Source organism: Alligator sinensis, unplaced genomic scaffold, assembly GCF_000455745.1.
Source record: "Alligator sinensis unplaced genomic scaffold, ASM45574v1 scaffold289_1, whole genome shotgun sequence".
Lineage (NCBI taxonomy): Eukaryota > Metazoa > Chordata > Crocodylia > Alligatoridae > Alligator > Alligator sinensis.
This window is the reverse complement of record NW_005841881.1, coordinates 3,353,360-3,374,676: the sequence shown is the minus strand read 5'-3', so window position 1 is coordinate 3,374,676 and position 21,317 is coordinate 3,353,360. Positions and strand designations below refer to the sequence as shown.

Sequence of the window (21,317 nt, the reverse complement as noted above, 5' to 3'; positions counted from 1 at the left end):
AGGGCGGCTAGGATCTGGAACCAACTTCCAAGAGAAGTGGTGCTGGCTCCTCCCCTGGGGGTCTTTAAGAGGAGGCTAGATGAACACTTTGCTGGGGTCGTTTGACCCCAGTGCTCTTTCCTGCCATGGCAGGGGGTTGGACTTGATGATCTGTCAAAGTCCCTTCCGACCCTACAAACTATGAAACTATGAAACAATACTCTTATCCTGCAGTGCATCGTTGACTAGACTCCTAAGAGCACTGAAGTTAGCCTTCCTAAAGTCAAGCACTTCCACCCTACTAGTTATCTTATCCACCCTACGCCATATGGTGAATTCAGTTGATTGGTGGTCACTGTCCCCAAGGTGACTGCGAATCTGAAGCTCCCCTACCAGGTCCTCCCCTGTAGCCAACACCAAGTCCAGTAAGGCATCCCCCCTAGTGGGACCGTATACCTCCTGCATTAGGTGAAGGTCCTGCATGCAGGTTAAGAACCTATGTGAATGGTTGGATTTGGCTGACTTCTCCTCCCAGCAGATGTCAGGGTAGTTTAGGTCCCCCATGACAACCACATCCCTAGACTGTACAGCGTCTGAGAGCTGCCTCAAGAATTCCAGGTCTAGCTTTTCCTCTTGGAGTGGTGGTCTGTAGCAGTATTTTTGCCTGCTTTCAAACTTACATTGCAGGTTTAAATACTGAACAATATCACATTTCGTTCTCTGGTCATTTTTTTCAAGGCTTTGTTTCTGTGGTTCCGTGATGTAACCTATTCACATATTAGCTGAGATTATGGATAACAGTATAGCTGCACTGGGCCACATGGATGTCAGATTCTGGCAGCAAATTACATGATCAGCCATGAAAGGATCACTTTGCTATAGAGGAGTCTCCAATAAAACTTACATAGCAGGTTCTGTACCATCTCTGTTCCAGTTACTAATATAGGAAATGTCTAGGGCAAAGAGGGAATTATTAAGGCTTCCCTATAATCCACAGAGCCCTGCCTGCCAGATTGGCCTTTAAGGCTATGTACAGACGCCATGTAGCCTTAATGTGGCTGTAAGTTATGATAGGGAACCAGCTTGAGACAAACCAGCCCTGAATCTGATAAATGCAAAAGCTACTTCTTGCACTCCCTCCTGAGCTGCATCAAGGTTCTGGATCACTGTGATGATTGTTTTCTCTTGGTTGAAAGCATGATGTATAGGAAGTTTTAAACCAATAATAATCCAATATCTATATTTTATTTATAGCCAATGGGGGAAAATAGCTATTTTTCCTATTTTAATATGCTCTGTAGACTTAATTTAAAATCAGAAGGTAAAAAAGAATCTGTGATACCATCAAAAGAAAACATACTTATCCAGTGAAGTATTCTCACTAGGAAGGTCATGGAACCTCTCCTGGTTACATTTTTACTTAGATGTCAACAATAGTTTTGCCATAAAGGATCTTTCAGAGGAAAATATTGAAATGCAATTATGGCATTAACTTTATCCTAAAACCTTCTGGGAAGGAATTCCCAGGGGTATTTTTTTAATAAGAGAGCTGTGTGTTATTGTGTGACGTGATTCTTTCTTATACCCTTCATGCTTTTTTTAATGAGTTTTGTGCTAGTGAAGGTATCAGGTTCTTTTCTTTATTCATGGACAGGCACAGCACAATCAACAATATTGTAAGTTTCCCCTGCATTGTCTAGTCAACCAAAACGAGAGGCAAAGAATTAGGTTTTTAACAAATATTTAAAAAATTAGAACATGACACTAGTCAGTGATCCCAACCACCTAGGCATTCTTAGTTGTTGCTGACTGTAGGACAACATTTGGGGAAGGGATTTGGAAAATGAAAGGGAAGTGCTTTTATAGATCAGTTTTTGGAAAGGCATTAACTGCATCAGGACAGCATGAAACAAAGTTACAAGGGTTTCTGGGTACAGACAAACTGAGGATAGAGGTTGGTAGAAACAAAATGCAGCAGATTAGTTTCAACACACGTCAGCACCATCTCATTGGGCACATGAGATGTTTACTGTGCAGTAGACTAATTAGTTGTGCAGTAAATGTCCCATGTCTACACATGTGCCCTGTGGTTCAGTGGTAGAATCTTTGTCTGCTACACAGGAGACCAGGGTTCAAGTCTCAGATGTTTATACAAACACAGCCATGGGGGCACCAAATATCTGGACTTAGCCTGACCTTTGGATTCTGTCTCAGTGCCCTAAGGGGGGGATGGGAAGTATGAGCAACCTCCACTCCTCCAAAACTTCTGCCTAGGTATATGCATCAATAGTCTGGGTGACCCCTCATACATACACCATGATCCAGTAAGATCAACGGTTGCCCAGAAAATAAATGAAAACGTGTGTGCCCCTATTAGGCTGAAGTAAACTAATTTACTCTGCAGCAGGATAATACAGGCAGTCCTCGACTTACAATGTTTTGCACTTACGACGTTTATAAATTGACATCCTGTTTCAACTTTATGACATCAGTTTTGACTTTACAACACTTGATCCAATGCAACACCACGCCATGCCAGCGAGCAAGTTCACTGCATTGCTCATCTCCCTGGAGAACATCTGTCCAAACTTCCTTTGTCACTTTCTTTAAGAAAGCAGACAAGACTCCAGAAAAACCTACAGCCAAGACTCCTGAGAAGACTCTAGCCAAGAACCCTCCAAAGAGTCCAACCAAGAGCCCTTCAAAAAATCCAGCAGTCACCTCAAAGAAGTCCTTCCAAATTAATATGATTGCTATTTACAATATAAATACATTAATGTAGCTATATTACTCATCTGTAATTGATTAAGTACAAGATTCTAGGGTATTTTTGGTGAAAATGGGGTATCGGACCTTGGTTCAGGAACCAATCCCCCATTTATAACATTGTTTCTTATGAGAAAATTGTTTCTGAGTTACAACATTTCGACTTAAGATGCAGTTTTCAGGAACCAGTTGTGTCGTAAGTCCGAGGCCTGCCTGTACCTGTAAATACAAGTACTATCCTTCCTTCTGCAGAGTAAAAAAACTGCAACAGTGCACGTGTACACACTGCCCTGGCTGGCTGAGGCATGAACGTGTTTCACGATTGGGGCTGCCTCTGGTTATCCCTGCACTGAAGCACCCTCATGCCTCAGCCAGCCCCTCCACAGCATGTACCTTGTCTTATTCTTGTTCAAAAAGATGCTCTTATTCCCCTTTTCTCTTCATGTAATATGGACTGTGTTACTGGATAACTGTGTGTTGTTTTCCTTTTTGCAGCTACCTGCATAAGAACAAATACCTGAAAGTTATTGATGAAGATGCATTTTTGGGTGTGCACAGTGGACCAACCCTGCTGTGAGTAGGAAAAAAAGGAGGAACAGTTTTAAAAAATAATTATGATTAGGCCTCTTGATTAGGCCTCCTAACGATTATCGGTAAAAAATAAGGGAAGGCGTAATGGTTGACTTGCACACTAATGTCAGTGAAAAAGGTTTTGCTGTGGAGCTTTTTGACCTAAGATAAATGTGTGCTACAAGAGACTTGGGACTGGGTTTCATTCTCAGTAATGCCAGCTCTCATGAAAAAATCACAAGGCAGATTGAAGCCCCCATGGTGAGGGAGGGAGTGGGGCAGTGGCTGGGGTGAATGGGGCCTCAGGGCTGGGGCAAGTCATGCAACAGAGCTGTGGGTGGCTGTTTGTCTGTGTGTGTATCTGTGTGTCTGCCCCTCACTCCCAAGCCACAGCCCCCCAGCCCTGCTGCTGCCCCTCACTCCTGACTCACAGTACCTCACATCCTGCCAGTGTGTGTGCCCCCCCGGGCTCCAACCCACACACACACACCTACAGCCCCCCACACCTTCACAAATAACGTACACATACACTTGAAAAATAGCATATCATGATTTACATTCCAAATCTCTTGATTTTTAAGAGTTTGTCTCATGATTTTTGACATGGTGGGGTTGGCAATACTGGATTCTCAGTCTTTTGCTTCTTGGGTTTAGAGCCTACTGTTCAAAGATTCCTTTGACTAATTAAAGATGACTTGTTAAAGGGAAAATATGTTTGTGTTTTTATTTAAAAAATGAGTTTTTGCAGCTTTTTAATGGTTAAAGGAGGCCTGAAAGAAGTTTTAGAGAAGGTTTGCATTTTATAGTAGAAGTTCAGATTATTTCTCCTCTTTATTCCTAAAGACTATGGGTGAGTGGGGTTATAGCAGAAGTACCAACGACATGAAAATTGGGATGGAAAGACATTTTAGTTAAATGGCTAAAAGTTATTTTTTTCCTGATTATTTTTGTTACCTTCTATTTAACTTGGTCTCCATTCAGCTATTTTTTGAGTCCTTCATAGAAATCACTAAAATTAGGGAAGAGAATGTTTGATATTCCTGCTTTTAAATTTTAAAAAAATTAAAATGTTTGAGACACGCCTGTAAGGTTTGTATATATGCAAAAGGGAACAAACCTGGTTCTTTCTCTTTCCCCTTCCCCCAGTGCCCCTCCCCCCCCAAATAATAATAATAATAATAATAGCTTGGCTTTTTGGAAAGGGATTGTTAGACTCAAAAGCCTGTCCAACCAATCTTTAATGTAAAAGATGAAATCCATCATGTGGAAAATGGAGGTGTTGGGAAGTGTGGGGTCAAACTGAAGTGCAGAATAACACAGCAAATGAGACAGTCCTCTAGCTTTTGATATGCCTTCATAAGATTCTGAAATTCCTTCCTCGACGCAGAGCAGCTGACTTGCAATGGTGAGGCTATGAAGTGTTGCTATGCTGCTCACCCTAAATGAAGTTGCCAGCTTCATGCTCTGTTCTGCAAGGCACCCTGGGTGCATCTACATGTGCAGTTAGTTTATTTCTCCTTGGCACAGTGTATAGATGTGTGCCCAGGACCGCAGCACATTGAGCCAGGGCGGAGCAGCCCCAGGCTGGCAGGGGGCCGAGGGGTCAGTCTGTCAGCCCAGGACTGCTCTGCCCTGGCTCAGCATGCTACGTAGGGGCTGGCTGAGGCACGAGGGTGCTACAGTGTAGAACTAGCCGTCAGGCAGCCCCGCACCGTAGCACCCAGCCAGCCCCAGTCACCATCTACACGTGCACTTTGGCACATGTAAGTACTCTGCTGTAGGATAGTAGTTGTCCTGGATAGTAGTATCCTACAGCAGAGTTAATTACTTTACTGTGCCCTAATACAGGCACACATATAGACAGTGACACTTTGCTGTGGAGCTAATGAGTCAGTTCTGCAGTAAAGTGCATGTGTGGATTTACTCCCTATGGGTACGTCTACATGTGTCACTATGGCAACATTGTTACTGTACTGTAATGCTATTACAGAAACTGTGAGAATCCAGGTAATGGAAGTTGCAGGAGATGTGATTATCCTCTCAGAATCTAACTGATCTCACAAAATCAGATTGCATAGAAGCAAGAGTCCCTGCCTGCTTAACTGTAAAGGTGTTGACCTATGCAGTTTCAAATCAAGCCTAGATCCTGTATCTGAGAGTTTCTTGCTTGTGGCCATCAGTTCAATGAGTAAGATAGAACCTAAACAGAAAAAAAGCCAGAGTAAAGAATAAATACTACTACTTTTAATATTTAGTTCTTTATTTCTGGCATGCACTTTGAGTTTCAGTTGAATCAGCCAGCTATTCATCTCCATTAGAAGCTCTGTGTGTCCTTAGTTCACAACAATAAAAGTCCTAATTGGAGACAGATGTGATTCCAACAGGCATTACACAGAGAGGAACTGCTTTGCAGAAGAACCCTAATAAATTATCATAAATTTGATCACTCTGTGAGATAAATTTATGATGATAAACAAAAGCTGTATATTCATGACCAGATCCTTGGCTTAAAAAGTGACAGTAATTTATTTGTTGTGATCCCTAGAGTTACCGGTGTTGCACAGACTAACAACTTTTGAGGAATGTAGTGTGTGCTGTCAAGTTTCAATTCGTCCGTAACTTCAGGGACTTCTGTTACTCTTAGACCATTAGGAATAATATCACAGTGTGCTGCATTAGGAGTTCTTTTTATAAAAGATTTATTTTCAACAATAATTTAGAACAAAATCCTCCTATTATGGGTTTCTCCCTGTTGTCTGGACTAGCCATACAGTAAATATTTCCACTTATGCACTACTTTGATTTGGCCCTAAGGGATTATCCACTGTAATTAACAAAATTTTTCTTTGCACAGTTTTGATGTGAGACAACTTGCTTGAAAGCTCAGGCAGGAAGCTTGAGGCTTTTCTTAGCCCTGCAGGTCTCCCAGGCAATGACTCAGTTTCCCTGTTTGTTAAATGGGGATAATTAGCATGTATAAAACACCATGAGATTCCTAGAGAAAGGCATGGTCGAAATGCCTGCTACTTTTCTTATTTTTAGTAGATGGAATAAAATAAATGAAAGGAAGGAATTCAGTATTTTCCCTGGTATATTTATGTTAAGATGACATTCACCCACATTTGTAATATTAAGTCACAAGTTTTTTTCAGAGATAAGCGAAGTTGAGACTATGCTTCTCTGGGTGAAGGAAACAGAAATGCCAGTGTTCTGAGCTCCCTTGTGACTGATTCCTCTTCAAAACTAAGCAGGAAGTACAGTGAGGGGGCAGCTCTTTTGTACAGGAACACTTCAGCAATAGAATGACAGCACACTCTTTTTCACCCTATAATGAGATCTTGGCTAAGATTCAAAGGCTCATTGGGCTTAATTTCCTAACTGCATCAGTCAGAACAGCTGTCTGAATTCTAGAGGAAGAGTATAAGTTTCAGCAGAGTAAAACAAAAAACAAATTAAGGTTCATAGCGGCCTGGATTTCTAGGCATACTCTTGGGGTACAGATTTTCTTTATAGAACTTCCTTCTATGAGCTAAGACTCCAGGGCCCAAACACTTGTTCCCTGAGGATGAGACTAGTGCCAGCTCCTCCAGACTCTTCAGCTGCTTCAGTTTCATAGGTGCTGTGGCTTACAGTTTTTCCATAAAGACACAGGCTTTGTAAAAGGAATTTCTATAATAGTACTCTTTTCTTTTAGACAGCACAACAGCTATACAGATCTTAGTTTAACACAGATCTTGTTTACATACATGCTCGTTCCCTGCATCAGTTTCATTTCCACTCTTGAGCATTCTTTGAGTTTTAATCAAAGTCCTTTAGGTGTCCAGGCTCCCCCTTGCCACCCCTCTGCTCCCATAGCTCATGGCTTCTCCTCCCAACTATGCAGTCTATGACTTTGCTCAGTTTGGCTGATCCTGCAGTCAGAGTCTCTTCTCCCGCCCGAAAACCTGTCTCAGTGTTCTTTTCTCCTGTCCCAAGCTCCTTTTGTCTTCCTGATCCATCCAGCCTCTCTGTTTTTATCTCTGTTCCATTTCTTGAGGAAACTGCATTCAGACCCTAGGCTTCTACAGAGAAGATTAGTGTTATACCCAGAGTTAGTGAAATGTATCACAATTCCTAAACTTTACATAGATGGTTTCCCCAAAGCACCATCATAGAAATGCTTTCCATCTTCCCTAAGCCCACATGAAATCCTAGGCACTACCAGCTGACTATGTTCTGCAGCACAGTTGTAGTCATCTTCTAAAATACTAGAAAAAGAAGACTGAACAAGTAATAACTAAAGGCAAACTCACTGCTGCCCTCTGTGATATGCCCTATCATATTAGCCTTCAGAATAAAGTACCAGTCTGTGTTTGTCATGGATTCACTCCTGGTGAAAGACTGACAATCCTGGAGATGGAAGACCTTTGTTTATCGACAGAGGCAAGCATTATTCATTAAATTTTCCACTGCATATTTTGCCCTTTTATGTGACCTAGAGGTACCACTTCTAGGACATTGTCACTTATTAGGACATACAGCACTGATGAAGTCCTTACAAAATCTGTTTTGTTTTATTCTGATTCCTTAGTCCTTAGTACTGAATGTACTAGACTGAGTACTACAATGAAAGCAGCATTGTGGAAAATCATAACATTTTCAGTAATGTAAATTATTTTGACTTGAGTATGTTTCTTTATTTCATTAAAAGCAATCTGTGGATCCCAGCCGTGTTTTAAGCGTACAAAAATGTTTTCACATTATCTAAGCTTCATCATGTGTAAAAATCTTGTGTACTTAGGGTCACTGTGGGAAACAAAGTCTAACTTAAAGCAGATGTAAAGGCTAAGGAATAAAGAACAAAGGGCTAATCTTGCTTATTAAACCAGAGGCTTTGTAAGTTTGATCTTGGTTTTCATGGTTATAGTCGCAATGTTTGGTACTTTAAAAAATCTAATTTTCTATTATATTTTTTTCTGACTTTTTTTGGCTTCTGATAGTCCCATTTTTTCTTGTTCATGGTGTTTGGTAAGGGAGGATCTTCTTACTTTGTTATAAGTCTATAAAAATAAACTTATTTCTACATAATTCCTTTCATTATTATTCTAGGTCTCCAAGTGCCCAACAAAATGACATTATATTGTCTGAAAGTTTTATCTAATAGTAGAAAACTGTTGCTTCTTGGGGTCAAAATCTAAGAGACTTTGGAAAGTGTTGTCCTAAGTGTGAGTGCATTGTTCGCCCCACTTTGTTACCCATTTATCATTATATCATCTTTGGAGATATGTGTGGCAGAGCACCTTTGGGTGCTTGCCAATTGAAGGACTAGTGCAGGCTACAAAGAAGCCTGCAGGAGGGAGTGGCAGAGAGACACCCCGCTTAGAAGAATTTTAAGGGAGGTGGTGTGTGGCAGAGCACTTTTGGGTGCTTGCCACTTTAAGGGCTTGAGCAGGCTGTGAGGCAGCCTGCAGGTGACAGCAGAGCCAATCAGGTGGTCTCATGACAGCTAAGAAGCCACCTGATTGGATCAGGGTGGAACAGCCTCAGTATAAGAGCAGGCCCTGAGGAGCAGAGCTAGCAGTTGCTGCAGGGATGCTGCCAAGGTAACATCAGCCAGCTGGAGCTCTGCCATTCTCAGGAACATTCGGGAGGACAAAGGAAGGAACTATGGGGAGGAGGAGATTCCTAGGGACCCAATGGGGTCCCAAGCCCCAAGAAAGTGGCTATAGGCCTGGGATTGAGGAGAGTCCATGTGCACCTAGGCCCATGAACAACATGTGCCCCCGGTGGCTGGGGGGGGCACGGCGGCGCTGGCAGCGGCAGTAAGCAGGGAGTTCCCACAGACACCACCAGTGCTGTTGGCGGTGGGGGGAGGGCAGCGAGTGCCAACCAGGGGTTGGCGACCACCCGCAGACACTGCTGGCAGTGTTGGCATCGGCCAGCGGCGATCGCTGACTGCCCACTGACACTGCCAGTGATGTGGGGGGGGGTGAGCAGCGACTGCCAACAGTGTCGGCAGCAGCTTTTAGTAGGGGGTACACTGCCACGCTCACAGGGTGCATGTACACCCCCATGCACCCCCTATGCCTCGCCTATGCCTAGGCCTAGAGAAGGCACAGGCCAGCCTAGGAAGAGGCTTAGAGCTTATAAGATTACTGAGGGCCTAGGTAAGCCCCTGATTAAAACTGGGGGTGACTGAGGGCAGGGGCTCAGAGGAGAACAGTGTAGTGAAGGGCTACTTGATATAACATTGATGGGGCACTAGGCAAGCCCAGTGTGAGAGGACTGCTGTAAGGTGGGGCCCAGAGGTGGACCCCTGCTGAATAGGAAGGTCATCTGCTGCTAGACTGAGGCCATGGAATCTCGATTAGTCAATGCAAGGGGGCAAATAAGACCACCATGAGGGGCAGGCCAGGGTTGCAGAGAGCTACTGGCACCCTGACCGGCCTAGTGGTGAGGCCAAAGCTTAAAAGAGGCTAAAGGTCTCCTCGATGTGGGGGGACATCACTTCCAAGAAAAGACAGGCAGTCAGGCAGCCAGCATGCTGGAATGATGGAGACTGAACCACAGCCTGTGGTGGGAGGAATCCTATAAGGGGCCTCAGAGAGATGGGGCCAATGAGTGAGGGTGTTGTGATGTGATAGGGGAGGCTGTAACAGAGTGCCTAGGAATGAGCAGCCCAGAAAGAAGAACATCCAGGAGCCCAATGAGGGAGTTATAAAACCAGGGCAGGTAGGCCTGCATTAGTCTTGGGGAATGACCTAAAACTACACTTTGCTGGGGACAGTCTCCAGAAAATGCTACACCATTGTCTCCCTAGTGAAAGGCGTGTATGGGGTGCCAGAAAGCCTCTGCCTTGTGGGTGACCCTGTGGAGGGGAAAGGCTAGGGAAGCACACCCTGCAAGAAAAGCACCAGGACTGGGCAACAGCACAGGGGCCAGGAGGGCCCAAGCCTGAGAGGGTGAGGCTTGGGTAACAACACAGGAACCAGGAGGGCCTGAGGCCCAATTCCTGAACAAATGAAGCCTAGTGGAGGCCTGAATGAGAGTGAGGCCTAACGAGAGGCCGAGAGTAAGGTATGTCAGCAGATGTCTGAGGCCTAAGTGGGCCATAGGCTGAATTAGAGGTCTACGTATGTCAGCAGACGTCTGGGGCCTGAATGGGCTGTAGGCCAAGAGTTGGGTCCAGGTACATCGACAGACACCTGAGGCCCAAGGGGTGCAAGGGCCAGAAGTCCCAGTGAGGGGGCGGAGTAGTGACCCCAGAGCGAAGATACAGTTCAAGGGGCTTTAGGCCTAATGAGAGGCAAGGAGCCCAGTGAGGGGACATGTGGCCCAGGCACCTCTAAGGACACCTGAGGCCGAGTTGGGCCACAGGCCAGGCCAAGGTATGTCCGAGGATGCCTGAGGCCAAGTTTGGGCCAGTGGCCAAGCGCAGCCCAGCAATGGGACTGGGGGAGTTGGAAGTGATCTTTGGATGCTATCTGCGAGACATGGGACACGGTAAAGGGGAGGTTGGAGCCATGTATTATGCCCTTGGCATTGGGGCATTAAATGGGCAGTCTCTTGCCTAGAAACAACTTCTGAGTTACAACAAAGGCGTGGTAGGAGAGCCAGGTGGGCAGACTGTCCTAAACAGGTGGGTGGGCTAACATTGTGACTGGCCCTGGGACGGCCCCCATCACAGTATTCAACTAATGTATAGATACCAGAAAACTCAAAACAGTTTTGAGTCATTATTGACTCCAAGATGAACATGGGCCGACAATGCGAGGTCACTGTCGGCAGGGCTAACCGGACCTTATCGTGCATCCACAGGTGCATCTCAAGTAGGGCCAAGGAGGTGATCCTCCCCCTCTACGCGACACTGGTCAGGCCACAGCTGGAGTACTGTGTCCAGTTCTGGGCACCCCACTTCAAGAGGGATATGGACAACATTGAGAGGGTCCAGAGGAGGGCCACCCGCATGATCCAGGGACAGCAGGGCAGACCCTACAATGAGAGGCTACGGGACCTGAACCTGTTCAGCCTTCACAAGAGAAGGCTGAGGGGGGACCTGGTGACCATCTATAAACTCACTGGGGGGGACCAGAAGGGTTTGGGGGAGACCTTGTTTCCCCTAGCGCCCCCCGGGATAACAAGGAATAGTGGCCACAAGTTGTTGGAGAGTAGGTTTAGATTAGACATCCGTAGGAACTACTTCACAGTCAGGGCGGCTAGGATCTGGAACCAACTTCCAAGGGAAGTGGTGCTGGCTCCTACCCTGGGGGTCTTTAAGAATCGGCTTCATGCCTACCTGGCTGGGGTCATTTGAGCCCAGTTTTCTTCCTGCCCAGGCAGGGGGTTGGACCTGAAGATCTACAAGGTCCCTTCCGACCCTACTTCTATGATTCTATGGTTCTGTGATTCTTCCTATCCTAATTCTGCAGGCTTACATTTACATAAGATTTAGGTCAGCTTCCAGATCTTGGGATTCTTGCATATATCCAAACCCCCAAGTTTTTGAGGTTCCCCAAGCCTTGAATTCTCTTATTAAAGCTACCATGATTGTTTTCCTTCATCCTTCTTTCACCTTTGTTATGCTCCCATTGCCAGTATTTTGATTAACTTCATCCTTTAATTTAATAACCTAGCTTTAAATTAATGTATTTCTCAGCAGTGGTGTTTTCTTCAATCTCTCGTTTGGAGTTTTTTCCACTGCTCTTGTCTCATAGGGAAAACGCACTTAACTTTTCTGTGGCAAAGTGAAAGGTGAAGGCACATGTTTCCCACTGTGGTATGATTTTCACTTAGGAATCTCAGAAATATCCCAGGCAATAATGTTTATTTTCTTATGCAAACTCTTCCTTTAGAAAGAACTAGTGCTTTGCTTTCTAAAGAAATGCTTTTTCCTCTTGTTTGTGTTCTCATTAGAGATATATAACTTTTATTGTAATTTTCCTATTTCTTAGAGTTCTGGGATTTTTGTTGGATAATATTTTCTATAATGTCCAGGGAGTGCAGATGTTTGTATTAGTTTTGTTTGTTTAAAAATGGTTAATGTTTTCTCCACAGTTGTGGAAGACATAGTATTTTTTGTACTATTTCTATGAAAAATATACATGGCCCTTGGACTGTGACAGTCAGAATGAAAGTTGCTATTTCCTTGCATGTAGTCCAAAGAAGTTTTTTCTTGTCCTTTTTGAAATGTTTCCCTCTTCTATCCTGAAGAATGGAAAAAAGCCTATACGGGATTCTAACTTACAGCGTTTAGACTGAATGCAGTGAAATAATCTTCTAAGTATATAACTTTTAAGACAAAATGAGAAGCAGCAATGCAGAATGTTCATTTCACTGGCATGCTTTAGAGACATGCAGCATGCAGCATTTTACCAGCCTGCATGTGTGACTTGGTTATTCCCATGAAGTATACCAGTGCCAAGTTGAGAACAGAACAACATAGATATCCAGACACCCTCACATTTTTAGCAAAACTCACATCTGGATTTCAATAAAAACTCTATCTCCTGCCTGTTTTTATGATCTGTCCACCTGACTCCAGAAAGCACTTTGTTTAGATGGTTGCAAAAACAGCTGAAGGGAAAACTTGGTAGGGATATTTGAAAGCCCAAGTGATGGAGACAGAGGCTCCAGCAGCAACAAAATACAAGAAACGTTGCAGCAAAGCTCTTTTATTGAGTGGCAAAATGATCCATAGTTCAGGTTGAATGCTGACAAAAGGAAGGAGGAGAGAGCTTTGTGCGGCAGGCTGGAAATGTTACTGCAGCTTCAAATACATCAAAAGCCAGAAGGCTTTTAAGTATATATTAACATGAGTATAAAAGGCTCAGTTTGATAATTACTTGCTACTTATTTGTTACACTTATTTGCTACTTATTTGTTACAGTTTGCTAATTACTTGCTACTTATTTGCACATGATTAGTGGCTCCTAATTTACTTAATGTTTCCATTTTTAGAATGCTAATAAGTTGTAAATATCAATATAGGGACAAATGCAAGCCACTTAGGACAGAACAGTGCCATGCACCAGTACAGTCTGGGAACTGACTGGCTAAGCAGCAACTCTCCAGAAAAGGACCTGAGGGTTACATTGGACAATAAGTTGAATATGAGACAACAGTGTGCCCTTGTTGCCAAGGCTAACCGCATACTGGATTGCATTAGTAGAAGAGTTGCCAGCAGATCCAGGGAAGTGATTATTCCCATCTATTCAGCACCGGTGAGGCAACATCTGGAGTACTGTGTTCAGTTTTGGGGCCCCCACAACAGAAAGGATGTGGACAAATTGGAGAGAGTCCAGCGGAGGGCAACAAAAATGGTTTGGGGGCACATGACTTCTGAGGAGAGTCTGAGGGAACTGGTCTTATTTAGTTTTGAGAAGAGAAGAGTCAGGGGGGATTTAATAGCAGCCTTCAACTACCTGAAGGGTGGTTCCAAAGAGGATGGAGCTGGACTGTTCTCAGTGATAACAAATGACAGCAGAAGGAGCAATGGTTTGAAGTAGCAGCAAGGGAAGCTTAGGTTACATATTAAGAAAAACTTTCTTTTTAGGAGGGTAGTAAAGCAGGCTAGCTGAGGTTTTTAAGACCTGGCTAAGATAAAGCCTTGACTGGGATGATTTAGTTGGGGATTTAGTTGAGCAGTTGGTTGGATTAGATGTCCTCCTGGGCTAAGTACAGACATTCAAAACGGCCGAGCCAGAATTGATTCAATCTTTGCAGTTTAGTCTAACCTGTGTAGATTGAATTGAGATGTAAGTAAATAGACATTCACTTTTGATTCCAGAAATGCAGCCACATGCCTGCAGTGGCTCAGGCTAGAAGCTGGAGGGTGCTAGAGTGAGCCCTTCCTTCCCCTAAACAGTGACCAGAAAGCTGGAGGGAAGCTGTGCTAAGTGAGGGTGGCAGGGCGTGGCCAGGCTCCAGCAGGCTACTGAGTATTATGATTTAGTGCAGAGTTGTTTAAACCCCAACCCTGGCCTGCAGGGACCCCAGTTGGGGTGTGCCTGGAGGGTGAAGGGAGAAGCACCCCTCAGCGGTGGAGTGGTGTCCAGATAGCAACCTGGGCAGTGTCTCAGGTGAAGGGGAGGGAAGGGAGGGGGATTAAACCCCCTGCCTCCCTTCTCCCACTGGCATGGGACCCCAGCTGGGGTCTGCCTGGCTTTTCCCCCTGCTCTCTGTTCAAGCGGCAGGGGTCATGTTGAGATGCCAGCCTGTGCTGCCCAGGCCACCAACTGGACATGCCCTCCACTGCTTGAACAACAAGCAGGGGGAGGTGGGGAAAGCCAGACAGACCCCAGCTGGGGTCCCATGCTGGTGGGAGAGGGGAGGCAGGGGGGTTTAATGCCCCTCTCTCCCTACCTTCACCTGAGGCACTGCCCAGGCCAGTATCTGGCCACACCCCCTGCTGCTTGAGTGGTGAGCAGGGGGGGAAAAGCCAGGCAGACCTTGGCTGGGGTCCTGTGCTGGTGGGAGAGGAGAAGGGGGATTAAACCCCCCTTCCCTGGTTCACCCTGCCCATTCCAGCTGGGGTGTGGCCATACCTCCTGCTCTCTGCAGGAAGGGTGGCAGTCCCCGTCCCTCCCCCCAGACCGAGGCTGGGGTTTTGTGATTCATGGAGGGGGTTTAAACCCCACTCCCTTCCCTCTCCCTGAATCTGCTGGCCCACACCTCCGCCCCCTCCACTCCAGCAGGGAAAAGTCTGGCAGGGGCTGCTCTACCGCTGCCGAGCAGACTGGGCTGCATCCCCAGCTGGGTTTCCCTCCCTCACCCATTTGTCAGCCAGCCATAAGTGGCAGAAGTGGGGACTAATGGGGCTCAGCCCCCCAAATGCAGGGCAACAGGTATGGCCAGAGGGCAGCCTGGCCAGAGGCTGCTGCTGCGGGGGGGAGGGGCACGCACACTCAGATACCCTGCACACCCAGGATTGCAGCTGGCTTAGCAGGCAGGTAAATTTCTTTTAATCTGCTTTCTTTATGACTGCCTGGGCTTCAGGGGAGGAGGCAGAGCGAGACCCCTACAGTGCAGGAGGGAGTGAGGTAGGGGCAAGGGCAAATCATTCATCCCTGCCTCTGCCCCGCTCCCTGCTGCACTGTGGAGATTGGCCCATGACCTGGCCTGTCCAGGGCCCCATTCATTGTGAATGGAGCCTCATTCATTGTGAATGGTTGTGGGGAAATTGGAGCCCAGCATCTCCTCCAGAGGCGCAGCGCTGAGGAGCCAAAGGAGGGGGCATGTGCCCCCCAATCTTTGCACAGGGCAAGGATGGGCTGCAGCTGTGAGGTGGGCTCTGCTCCCTGCCTTAGCACCTCACTGCTGCTGCTTTGAAAGCGGCACAGCGTGGTGCCATATACATCCTGCTGCTGGGTGGCTCGGGCAGCTTGGCACATGGCACCATGCTGCACCACTTTCAAAGCAGTGGCAGTGAGGCGCAGAGACAGGGAACAGAACCCAGCTCACAGCTGCAGCCCACCCTTGCCCCATTCAAAGAGAGGAGGAGCCACATGCCCCCCCCCTCCCCCTTGGCTCACCAGCACCGGGCTGTCCAGCTCTGATTGTCCCACGACCCACCAGGAACAGCCCAATGCAGCTCCAGCCTGCAGCAGCAGCCTGCCTTCCCTGCCCCGTGCAGTTCCAGGGGCATACATGCCCCCCATGCCTCCCAGGGTGCACGCAGTGGTGGGAGCCGCTCCCTCCCCGTGCCCTGCCCCAGCTGTGCAGGGCCAGCAGCAGCAATAGAACTATGACTCGGGGTGGGGCGGGTGCAAGGGTCCCAGAAGGTCTGTCTGCTCTGGCCTGGTGGCACAGTTGAGGCTGGCCCCGCTCTGGCCCCCCCAGGCAGTGTGGGGCCAGGGCCAGTGTGGGGAGGCAGCCAGGGCCGGGGCTGGGGCTGGTGCGGGGCTGGGGGGCGGTGGATTTGTTGGCATGGGGGGCGCCAGCACCAGACAACGACCCCAGGCACAGGGGAAGGAGTGGCCACACAGGCGCAGCCCAATCCTGGGCCCGGCTCCACTCCAATCCCTCCCAATCCCGGCCCCACTCCCTCCCCTGCCCCTTCCCCTGCAGACTTTCCTGCCTGGGGGCAGGCACATGCACACATGCACGCACGCACTCAGCCCTCCTCCCCCTCCCAATTTTTTTTCTCCCTCCGCCTATGGAGCCAGCCTTCACTGCTCTGGCCAGGGAGCAGAGGGGTGGAGCCAACCCTGCTCTGCTTGAGCAGTCAGCACAGCACAGCCCAGGGCTGCAAAGCATCCTGGGATGCTGGGGGGCTATGATTTAATTTGAACTAGGAGGTCACTTCCAACCCTAATTTTCTATGATTCTATATTGACAGTATATAACACTTTCACAGAAGTTGCCAGGGAGGATGCTAGAATCATTGTCAGATGGGTAAGTATCTCATAGAACTTTGGGTGTCCAGGACACGGAGGTACTTCGAGATTATGGGATGGCTACACTATCTGTGTATTTCTGCTAGCAGGATGAGTAGTGAAAGTTAACTTTGACATTTAATTTGTCACCATTAGTCTTCAAAATTAACACTCCAAGAAAGTAATAGAGAAGTTCATGCCTCAGTTACTGTTTCAGGATGACTGTAGGTTCAGGTAGACATTCTTGCCTTGGGTCAAATTTAGGATTTTTTCTTTGCAATTCTAAGGGATAGATACATACAATGTTCAATTAATGAAAGCTGAGATTCCTACTAAGGAAACTCAGTCTTACTTAAGTCCTTAGTAAGACTCTAAGTGTCCTTTTAACATTACGTCAGCTGGTTTATTCAGGCCAGTCACTAATCCCAATGAGGTTATGTTTCTTGTATTTGAAGTTCTTTGGAAAAATGACATGAGAATTTAGTGCTGAAGCTGATAGAATTTCTTAATGACACTATCTGTGCAAACTGTATTCTTATTGCAAGATAATGTGAAGGACATACCATTTTCCTTGCATCAAGCTGTGCTTACTCTCTGCTTTAATTTTATTTCACTTTTGTCATTAGAAATAATGAAAAGGTGCTTAGAGAGAATATAAACAAGGGGAAAGATCAAAATGTGATTTTGATAAAATGCTACTAATATAGACAGGGGAAAAATAATCTGGTACCAAATACCCAATGGAATGATGAAATTTGGCAAGCTGGAATACTGTAAGAGGGGAGATAGCAATCATATCAGAGAAGGGAGGTAACAGTCTCTCTTTGAGGTGGGAGTGCAATACATCTGAGAGATTTATTCACTCTGGCCCCAGTAATGACTGCATAGTCAGCGTCTCGTGTAGATGCGGCCTCTGTCACGAGAATATTTGAGTACCTTGTACATAAAAACAGTAGCATTACAAATTCCGTAGTGGACTTCATGGATTCTTCAAAACTTTGCCTTGGGAACATGGTGTTTTTTTGTTTTCTTATGTTTGTGTCTGTTCAGTTGATTTATTTCACATTTTTGAAAAGGAGGAGGTGAGTTTGGACAAAAGGAAATATCAGTGTTGAGTGAAGTCTTTCCAGAAGTGCTGGTTGTAGCCATGTTGGTCTAAGGACATAGTCAGACAGGGTTCTTTGAATTTACCCAAAGAACCTTGTCTTTCCAGAAGTGAACTTCTGCAGTATTTCTTAAATGGAGTGAGAATGGCTTTGCCTGTTCACCTCTACACGTATGTGCCAAATTCAGATGTCCACAGCAATTAATACTTTGAAGAGACCGTGCTTTAAACTGGCACCTGAAACTGTCTGGAAACCAAGAGAGCATCTGGATCACAGGCCAGATGGAGATGGTGGAGGGCCTAGAGCTTGTGTGTTATCTAATCTACAGTGAATTACAATAATCCAGCCTGGATACAAATTTATACAGCATTATTAGCAGGTAATTATGTAGTTGGTGGACAAAAGTTCCTAATGAGATGCAAATGAAAGAAGACAGTTTTAGATGCTGGTACTACCTGTTCACCCACACTATGAGAATAATCAGACAGAACACACTCTTTAAGAGTCACCGTGAATTAGGTATATGATTGCCTCCCTCCCACCTAGGTTTGGTAAACATCAGCGAGGCTTTTCAACAAGGTTATTCGATTCTCTTGCTGCCAGAGGTGCATCTTGTCTCATCTGTGCCAATCTGTAGGCAGCTCTTAGTCTGAGCAAGGGCCCTGTTAACCCTTCTTCCTCCATGTACACGCTAGGCAGGGAAGCTCAGGCATGCAACATTATTACTAAATGAACGCACACAACCCAGAAACATTACAAAAACACAATAGCCTGTGACCAGAGCTCAGTCTTCACATCTATGCAGTGTTATTTTCTTAATGCCATTTCAGGGTAACAGCTTTGCAGTCTTTATTCAGCTGAGGTAATCTCCTTAGGCCTGGGCTCTTGGGTATGTATAGAAATGCTCCACGCACGTTTTACAGTGCTGTAATTTAGAACACTTTTTATAGCACTATAAAGTTACAGCACTCTGAAACATGACAGAAGTGCAGTTGTGTGGGGGGGGGGGCGCTTTAGTTCAAAAGTGCATTGCTGCCATTTTCTCCGTGCTGATGTGCATTTTGTTGCTTATACAACTGCATGTGGTGCAGCGCAATTTGCCTCAGCTCGTGTGCGGAGCAGACTCAACTTATTTCAAGTCTCTTCAGAAGCAGCGGATGTCCATTGTATTGTGGGACAGAAAAGTATGTGTATAAATGCCCAGGGATGTCTGCTGATAATACCTGGAAATCTTAAGCTAAACTCTGTCTCAAATTCTTCAGGTACATTATCCTTCCTCCCTGCTTCTTAGGAGCTAAATGGGCTGTAATGAGTAGAAGGAAATGAAGATTCATGCGGGCTGGTTTCCCTTATATGGAATCAAACAGAGGGGAACAGCGCAGCTCTGTGCCCGAGGTAGCTGTGTGATGCCCAAGGCAGTGCTGGCTACCACAGTGCTGCAGCGATTTTTGCAATCCCCACTCTCCCCACAACAAAGGCAGTGCCTGGGCCTGCTGCCCTGGCTGCCTCCGCCATTTCAGGTACATTACTGCTTGCAGAGCGCTCTCGGGCTTTGTGAAGCAATGGCGCCTTTCCGGAAAGTTCCAAGCTTGCATGGAGGAGCAGGGCTAGGCCGAGAGTGCAGTTCCTTTACTTTTCTGCTCAAAATGCACCGCTGTTTCGCCAGTAAGGAGGCTCAGAAAAGGTCCTTTTTGTCCCAAAGGGGAGACACATGTGAGAGTTATTGTCAAATGGAAATGGAGCAGCGCTGACCCGTGCTTGTATACTTTTTCATTTACACTGCTAGCACAGATGGCAGTTACACCAGCTTTCTGTGGGAACTCAGGACACGGGGTTTTGGGGGCAAAGGAGAAAGAAGCATTTTAGTATGCTTTGCACTGCATCAATCCCCGCGAATCAAGTGGACTCCATGGACAGAAAACAGTCTTATTTACATACAGTCACACTCTTTATTACTACAACTCTTGACATTTGAAGACACAATGACAACATGTATAACTGCCAGCTTTCTCAATATAATATGTATGTAATACAAATTGATTTCGAGGTTGTTAAGAACATTGCTGTAGCTTTATGAGAGTGTTTTTTTCTTGAAACACATGGCTTAAGACAAACTACTGGAAACCTGAGAAAAAGCAGCTTGCTAAGTAGAAGGAATATTTCACCTGAAAGTGTGTTTAAATCTACTTTTTATCAACCTGCCATCTGAGAGTTTTAAACTATGGGTAAAAAGAGTTTGGTATTTCTTTGTAAGCACTGTTTTGTGTTAGGAGAAAGTAAAGTAGCCAGTTTGGGAATCCTGAGTTATACAGGTGTACTAAAAGCTGCAGGGAGCAAGTCATCTCCCACTTTAGTTCAGGTTATAGCTGTCCTGGGAGACTTCAGTATGTGCTTAATACTCTGTGCATGAGAAATCCTGCCAGAGCCTAAGACTGCTCAAGTGCATGAAGTTATGTATATGCTTAAATCTTTGTAGGATTAGGGCCTATGAATTAGGTGAGCAGATGCTCACAGCTGCTTCCAAAAGGCAAATTCTTATAGCATGATGAAGTCTTTTAAAACTTTATTTTCAATTTCAGCTTCAAGGGTTAGTTGTTGCGTTTGTTGCATCTCCTACTGGGAGTATAGTCGATTTCTTCCTGTTCCTATTGCAATCACAACACTGTCTACAGTATCAAGACAAAGCCTTGACTGGGATGATCTAGTTGGGGATGGTCCTGCTTTGAGCAGGAACTTTGGACTAGATGACCCCCTGAAGTCCCTTCCAACCCTAATTTTTTCTAAGAAAAAATTCTAAGGGTTGGAAGGGACTTCAGGGGGTCATCTAGTCCAAAGTTCCTGCTGTGATTCATACTTCTGTGATTTCTAAGAAGTATGCTTGAAATTGAAAAGCATTTTTTTTTTGTTTTGGTAACTTTAAAAAAGCCATACTGAATCTCTTGTTCAAAGCTAATGTTTCAGGTTTCTAACCTAAGGAGTAAATTAAGATTTTTACTTTCTCAAACAGGTTGTATAGAGTTTGTTTGTGCAACCCTAAATTAAAATAAGTAACAAAAGCAGATTCTGGGTCAGATGCTGACGGCAATTTCTCTAGCCGATTTGCTGCACTTTCTCTCATCCTTTATGTGGCCAAAGTGTTCTTGTGATGATGAGTACTGAGTGTTCTCTAAATGGTACATTTCAAATGCATACATGCCAACTCCCCTCCCCAGCTCCCTCACATTTTATTTTTGCTGTGGATTTCTGTGCAACTCCTAAAACATTTTGAAGATCTGAAATGTCTCACTGCAGTCACTTCACTTGAAGGATTTTTTTCCCCTTTTACCAGTGACGTCTCCCAGACAGATATTGCTGCTCTTCCAACAAAAGGATTGGAAAACCTTAAAGAACTCATGGCAAAATATACATGGACCTTAAAGAAACTACCCCCTGTGAAAACATTTTCTCAACTAATGCGAGCTTACTTGTCCTACCCAAGCCACTGCTGTGCTTTCAAGAACTGGAAGAAAACGAAAGGGTGATTTTTAACAATTTATATTAAAAC

At 45.5% G+C, this 21,317-nt stretch overlaps 1 protein-coding gene across 1 annotated transcript in view; it reads left to right on the top strand.

The window, feature by feature from the left end:
• Positions 1 to 21,317, top strand: part of TSHR (thyroid stimulating hormone receptor) — a 195,471-nt gene that overhangs the window by 169,837 nt on the left and 4,317 nt on the right. Inside the window, exons 8-9 of the mRNA XM_025196595.1 lie at positions 3,241 to 3,318; positions 21,102 to 21,290. Coding sequence (XP_025052380.1) covers positions 3,241 to 3,318; positions 21,102 to 21,290 — 267 coding nt within the window. The remainder of the gene's footprint in view (positions 1 to 3,240; positions 3,319 to 21,101; positions 21,291 to 21,317) is intronic.